Raw genomic sequence first — 7,548 nt, forward strand, 5'->3', positions numbered from 1 at the left:
GCGTTTGGTAGGTTATTACTGAGCCCGCATGAACGGATGTAATGAGCTGATTTTCTGTTTGGTTGACTGAATCTGAGACTATATGAGCAGATGCAAGAGTTAAGATTGTGATTGGTTACTTGCATGAAGATGATTTTATGACACTGACAAGTGAACCAGCCTATATGAGCGGATGCAGAGCCTGCATCCGCTCAGCCAAGATGAGAAGTGAAGCTCAAATCGAGCTTCACTCATCAGCCATGATTAGGCTGTATATTTGCATCCGCTCATGTAGGCGGGAACAGTAGATGCAGGTAACTAAATACGCTTCTTTATAAGATTATACGCATCCGCTCATGTAGACTGAGGAGGATTTAGGTAACCAAACACACCTCTATTGTGTCACCTCTATTGTGTGTGAACCAGATCGGAGGAGTATTTGGCAACCACAGTGTAAGGACTGAAGTAAAAAAAAATGTAGAGAACGAAGACTTCGTTTCCTTTATTCAAATTCTTATTTTAGCTATAGTTACATGTCACATTTGTGCTGGGTTACATTAGCCATGTGCCTTTATGTGGAAGTAACAAAAGGTTATAAAGGAAAGAACAAAGGCCAAAACAACCTAATATACCCACTTTCTCGCTACCAAATACAAGTTGGGCACCGACGAATAAAGATGTCTAAATAGGTCGTGTCTACTGAACCGGCTTGAGGCACGACATTGTAGGCACGTCCCAGGCACGGCACGGCTTGAGGCCACGGGCCGTGCCTGGACCGAGCGCGTGGCATGGCATGGCTCGGTTGAGTCGGGCCGAGCGTGCGGCATGGTGTGCCGACACGGCACGGCCCAGGCCGGCACGGGCACAGCACGGTTAGGCACGATCCGGCCCAGTATGCATGGACCTAGCTATTTTCTATTTTCTATATTTTTAATTTTGTAGTTATTTTTTTATCTAATTTTGTTTTTATCTCATTTTTAAATATTTTCTATATATATTTAAATTTTGTAGCTATTTTTTTATTTTTTCAGGTCGGCTGTGCCGATGGGTTGCGCGTGCGCCTGTCGTGTCCGTCGGGCCGGCCATGTCGTTGGGCTGCAATCATGCCCAGGCCAGTCTAGAATGGTACGGTGACCGATGGACCGTGCTGTGGACTAAAGAGGAGGCACGTGGGCAGATACGACACAGCCCGTTACAGTAGTCAGGCCGTTCGGACCGTGCCATTGCCGGTCCGGTCCGAGTGATTGATTTAGCCATCTCTAACGACGACACAAATCAAACTCTCGCAATTTAATAATTCGAATTCAAATTAACTTTGTGTGTTTGAAAACCCTTTTTAATTGTAGCATGATCACTATTCCTAGAATCCACATGGCCACATGCAGGCATGCAGTTTGCAGTCTCTGTCAGCTACGATGCGTACACACCCGGGGCGCCCATGCATGCAGGTGAGAGCTTCACGGCGGAAGAATGCAGCCGTCGGCGCTGCAGTGCACCGGCGGGCGGTGCTCGAAGGCGATGCACTCCTCATGCGACCGCTGGTGGGGCCAGTCGGGGATGCAGTTCATCCGGTCGTCGCGCAGGGGCACGTGGAGGCAGGACACTGGCTCCCCGCAGAAATAGTTGCCGGAGACGGTGAGGTTCTTGAGCTTCGGCAAAACGCAGATGCTCTCTGGCACCACGCCGGATAGCATGTTGTACCCCACGTTGAGCACCTCCAGGCTCTCCATGTCGCCGATGCTCTCCGGCAGCTCCCCGGCGAGGTCGTTGCGGCTGAGGTCCAGCACCCTGAGCTTCTTGAGCTTGCCGATCTCCGGCGGGATGCAGGAGCTGATGCTGGCGTTGAGGAGGATGAGCTCGACCAGCGTGTCGGCCATGTCGCCGATGCTTGGCGGCAGGCAGCCGGCGAGCTGGGTGTTGGCGAGGACGATCACCGACGCCGTCGAGTTCGTGAGGCTCTGCGACGAAAGGGACACGTTGAAGCGGTTGCTGTTGGCAAAGAGCGCGTCGAGGCTAAGCTGCCGGCCGAACACGGCGTCCGGGAGCTGCCCATCGAAGTGGTTGAACCGCAGGTCGAGGTACTTGAGCGACGGCAGCGAAGTGAGGAACGACGGGAACGCGCCGGAGAGGAGGTTGTTGCTGACGTCGAGTTCGTAGAGGAGGCGCATGTGCTGCATGGACGCCGGCAGCGTGCCGTGGAAGTGGTTGGAGTTGAGGTGGAGGAGCGCCACGTCGGCGAGGAGGCCGAGGTGGTCGGGGAGGACCCCGGCGATGCGACCGTGGTTGAGGTCCACGCCGGCAACGGTGAGGATGTGCGGGTCGTCGGGCGCGGCTGCGCAGAAGACGCCGGTGTAGTTGCACACGAAGGGGCCGCACCAGTCGGTGGTCAGGTTCTTAGGGTCCTCGGTGATGGCGTGCTTCCATGCCTGCAGCGCGATGTACGCCGCGTCGAGGCGGTCGTTGAACGGGGAGAGTGGCAGGGACGGCGGCGGCGTCGGCGTCGGCGAGGGGGAAGGAGCAGGGAGAGGTTGGGAGAGACATGGAAGGAGGAGGCAGAGGAGGAAGAGGTGTCGGAGAGTTCTCTTGCTACTTGGCTCTGAGACGGGTGTCATTTTGACAGGATTCTGGTGATTAATTAGGAGCGAGAGGGAGATCGAAAGAGATAGAGTGCAGTACTGTGGTATAGTCTTGGAATTTCAAGGGGTTGTGTGTATATATATATTGGGTTGTGATGGGGGGTCGGATGGAGCTAGATAAGTTTATGCTTGGTCATGGATGTTGACATAATAATCATACTGTTTTTTTCTTTTGTTGACTCGGTTAAGGCTTCTAAGTTGGTGATGATTTTTTAAAAGGCGGTAGGAGATCTACCGTTTTATTAGATAAGGAGGAAAAACAGTTTAAAAATAAAAGAAAGACACTTGAACAGTCAAACAGGAAGGAAGGCAAGGCCAAAAAAACCACGGTAGGCCAACACAACCAAAGCACACGCGCGTCGACCACAGTAGACGCAAGAAAAAAAAACAAAACAGGATTCAGGAAACGGAGGAAAACGCTTTGAAGAGCTCCTCTATATGATCTTTGGTTATCTGTGCAATGCTGAGTGCTTCCTCTTCTTTGTTTTGGAATGTCCTTCGATTCTTCTTTTCTAAATATTTCATCAAAAGATAATTGCAATGCCATTAAAATCACACCGAAGTTGGTTATCAATATTATTTGATGTCACTCTCCACCAATTTGTTATAGTCCGATATTGATTGAATTGTGGCAAGTTGTGAAGGTGGAACCAATTCAAAATGTGCATCTAAACTTCCTTTGTGTAAACACAATCCTTGCATAGATGCACGACAGTCGCATTCTCTTGGTCACCTAGCCAACAAATTTGGTTTAACGGCCAGTTTCATTTCGCTAAATTGTCTGCGGTTAGGATTTTGTTTTGCATGAGGATCCAATAAAACATTTTGCATTTTGGTTCTGTTTTGGTTTGCCATATCTTTTGCATGCTATATCTTTTAATGGATCCCACGAACTGAATTTCATAGGCACTTTTGCGGTATAGTGTCCATTTGCCATCCACTTCCATAAGATTGAGTCCTGAACATTGGCCTGCAGGACGATATCTCTCACTAGCTGCCATAAGTCAATTAGCTGATGTATTCTTTTGTTTCACTCATTTGTACATATCATAGCCATCTATGATGGGTAAGGCCAACTTTGACAATAAAAATTCTCTCGAAGATTTCTCAAAGACGAGGGGTGCAATGTTATGAGGGGCATTCCTATTCAACCAACTAGAGTGCCAGAAGGTGGCCTTCTCCCAATTCCCAATGGACACTATGGTCGAAGCGTTGAAGAGTGCCTTGTCTTTTGCATCGCACGACACCAACATACCCTTCCATGGTCGTTCTTGTTCTTGCCAATCAAACCATAACCATCGAAGTCTCAGCGCCCTCAAAGTTTTCCAACTCTAAGGTACTCAAACCGCCTAGATTTTTTGGTTTGGTGACTGTCGGCCAATTAACAAGACAGTGCCCCCCTTCACATTTTCAGGGACTTCCCCTCTCCATAGGAAACTCCTTATTCGATCAATCTTCTTTTGGAACCACTTCAGTAATGGCATTATGGTTAGGTGATAACCAGGTTGAGATGAAAGAATGGACTTAACAAGGGTGTCACCGCCTGCTAGAGAGAAAAACCTTCCTTGCCAGTCGGGGAGCTTGTTGCTAAACTTGTCAATGAGACGTTGCACATCAACCTTTCTTAATCTTCTTGTATGGAGAGGCATGCCTAAATATTTGCAAGGAAAAACCCTTATTTTCCTTGGGAAACCTTGAAGGATTGACTGCATAGGCAAATCTTGGCACCTAATTGGATACACTTCAGCTTTGGATAGGTTTGTTACTTAGCATGTGCACTATCCGAAAGCATGAAAGATTTGCTGTAGTACTTGTAATCCTTCCCTGTCAGAGTTTGCAAAAATAGCTATGTCGTCCGCATACAAGGAGCACCGAAATTTCACCGATCTTAACAAGAGAGGCATTAAGAAGTTTCTCTTGTGCGGCTCGAGAGATGATTTTTTGAAGCGGGTCGATGGCAAGGATGAAAAGCATTGGCGACAACGGATCGCCCTGTCTTAAATCCCGAGCATGATTGAATGGTTTCCCCGGGGTTCCATTTAGCAATACCTGTGAGGAGGAGGTAGCCAATAAGAAGGAAATCCAATCTCTCCATTTTTTTCCCAAAACTGAGATGATGGAGCATATCAAGCAAGTAAGACCAGCTTATGGAGTCGAAAGCTTTTGAAATGTCGAGTTTGATAAACAAAGCCGGGTGCTTGTTCTTGTGCAAATCTTTGATCACATTTTTCACATAAAGGAAATTATCGTGTATAGACCGCTTCTTTATGAAAGCACTCTACCCTCTTTGAACAAGGTCCTCTAGGTGAGGTGCAAGCCGGTTTGTGAGTATTTTGGAGATGATTTTTGCGAGGCTACTTATAAGGCTTATTGCGCGGTAGTCGGTGACTGCCACTGCCTCAAGCTTTTTGGGAAGGAGAACTATGTTTGCATTGTTTACCAAATGAAGCTTATCCAATCCCATCCAATAGAAAGTCTGAATTGCTTGCATTAGGTCTTCCTTTATTATGTCCTAGCATTTTCTATAAAACAGACTGATGTATCCATCCAGACTAGGAGCTTTTTCTAGATGCAAGGAGGTGATTGTGTCCCTCAGCTCTTGCTCATCAATAGGAGCTTCAAGGCTTGAGAGGTCTCTCTACTAATATCCCAAAGCATCCTAGTTGATGGCGAGTTCACGTGGGACATTTGTGCCTAGCTGATCGACATAATATTTGTGCATCATTGCTTCCTTATCTTGGTGCGAAGAGACTAGGCTGTCAGCTATTTGCAGCGTTTGAATGAATTTTTGGCACCTCCTACCATTTGCTTTGATGTGAAAAAACTTTGTGTTTGCATCTGTTTTTTTTTGACGTGGGCGCACCTTGAGTGCTGCCTGGCTCTCATCCGCTCTAGTGCCCCTAGCGCCTGCAGCCTGCGCCTCAAAAGTTTCCTGAGGTCCATCTCGTCCAGGGACAAAACTCTAACTTCTTGAGCCGCGTCAAGCAAGAGAATCACCTCGCGAGCTATCGCCATACGGAGCTTGATGTCTCCTATGCATTTTTTTTCATATTTTAATAGCTTTGGCCGTTCTATTGATTTTGACGTGGAAACGCAAAATGGCATCTGAGACAAGGACCGGCTATGACCATGCTGTTTTGATGGTGTCCATGAAACCGGGCATAGATGGCCAGAAAGATTCGAAATGAAAAGGAGTGTTGGCTGGCTTCATTGCTTCACCTGTTAGAAATAACGGCGCATGGTCAGACTCTCCTAATGATAAGGCCTGCAGGTAAGATGCTGGAAAGAGCACATCCCAATTGGGTGTCACTAGTAAGCGATCAATTCTTGTGAGGGTGGGCTCATTCTGCTCATTGCTCCAGGTGAAACGTCGACCATGCAATTTAAGGTCTTTCAGCTCCAAATCATCTATCGCTCTTTTGAAACACCACATCATTTGGGATGTTAAGCCAAGAGTTGTATTTGTTAGCCGCACTGGAGATGAGGTTGAAATCCCCAGCAAGAAGCCACTCTCGCTTCATCGTTGGCTTCAGCAGCCTGATTTCTTGGATGAAAGAAATTTTATCATTATCTCCTTGCAAACCATACACTGATGTTAGAGATCAAGATTTGTTATCTGCTAACATAGTGATCGTTGAAGAAACTATGTGTTGAGAGAGGTGCGGTTCAGACATAGAGAAGAAATTTGTTGTAGGCAATGAGGATACCACTACTGGCGCCAATTGAGGGAAGCTCTACAAAAAATTTCAGAGAAATCTGGTCCTAGTGCCTCCATTAGCAACTGGGGGTTCCAGGACTGAATTTTTTGTTTCTTGCAAACAAACATTTGTGGTCCCATGAGATTGAATAAGGCTTCTGATAGATGATCGTTTGGCCAGGGCATTCAGACCTCGCACATTCTAGCATAATATGTTACAGTGGAGTTGTGACATGAATAAAGGATTGATCAACATGGCATTGCATTCTGAAGGTGGGATGGACACTGATAGGTGCCTCCCTAAACACCCTATCTTTAACATGTAGACCTAGTAGCATGACAACAACAAGCTTTATTGCTGCAAGCAGGCTAGGTTGAAACACGATGGAAGCAGACATGGCTGATAAAAAACAAACATGGGAACATAAAACACAGTGGCGATAGACTGAAGTGAAATAGGAGGGGCGGGAGCCGATCTAACACTGAAGAATTTCTAGAGGAGGCACATCAAGCAAATACATGCGACAGACAACTGGAGGTGGCGCATCTTTCACATAGAGTTGGACTCGCCCGCCTAGGTCAGCGCCGGCGCAATCCTGAATAGGCCACCCTTCTTCTTCTGCTGCATTGCACTGTCCACCAAGGCCTTGATCAGTTCTATGGCTTCCATTGAGAGCGGTTGTGCAAAACGTTGCACAAAAGAGTTAAACTTCTCAGAACCAGAACCTGTAGAGGGAGACATACTCCCCAGTTTTTTTTTTTTTTTTTGCTAAATCATCTTGTGCCAACCGAACTAGATCTTTGCCAGGGTCTGATTTCTTAACTAGCCTATCACTTCTTCTAGGCGTGCTAAGGGAATTTAGCTCAATTTGAGATGGCACGGGAGAGTTAAGCGTCAGCGTGCACTGCATTATGGGTGTTTTGATGGGGTTGGTCACTGAGGCAAAGAACTCTTGTACATCAGAAGCCTGCACAAGATTCTGATGAAGGTCACAGTCAGAGTTGAGCCTCGTGGCCACTGGTGTTGGAGAGGGCACCTGCGACGCTGTTAGCAGGCATGCCAGAGCAGGTGACTGCTCGTGTTCTCTTGTTATGAAAAAATCAGTGCCAAATTCAGACAATATGGGGTCATAGTCAACAGAAAATACGGCAAGTGGAAACTTGAGTCTCTAGGTAGGATGTAGTTGGCATCATCAGCATCAGAGCTGAAAAGAGACTGATGGTTCTGCTGTTTAC

The 7,548-nt window shown here is 47.2% G+C and overlaps 1 protein-coding gene across 1 annotated transcript; it reads right to left on the reverse strand.

Moving 5' to 3' along the window:
- Positions 1-1,286: 1,286 nt before the first annotated feature.
- Positions 1,287-2,665, reverse strand: LOC133914238 (leucine-rich repeat extensin-like protein 6). The gene has a single exon (XM_062357367.1). It carries the CDS (start codon positions 2,589-2,591, stop codon positions 1,437-1,439), a length of 1,155 nt encoding a protein of 384 aa, XP_062213351.1. The 5' UTR covers positions 2,592-2,665; the 3' UTR covers positions 1,287-1,436.
- Positions 2,666-7,548: the final 4,883 nt, after the last annotated feature.

Source organism: Phragmites australis, chromosome 4 (genome assembly GCF_958298935.1).
Source record: "Phragmites australis chromosome 4, lpPhrAust1.1, whole genome shotgun sequence".
NCBI lineage: Eukaryota > Viridiplantae > Streptophyta > Magnoliopsida > Poales > Poaceae > Phragmites > Phragmites australis.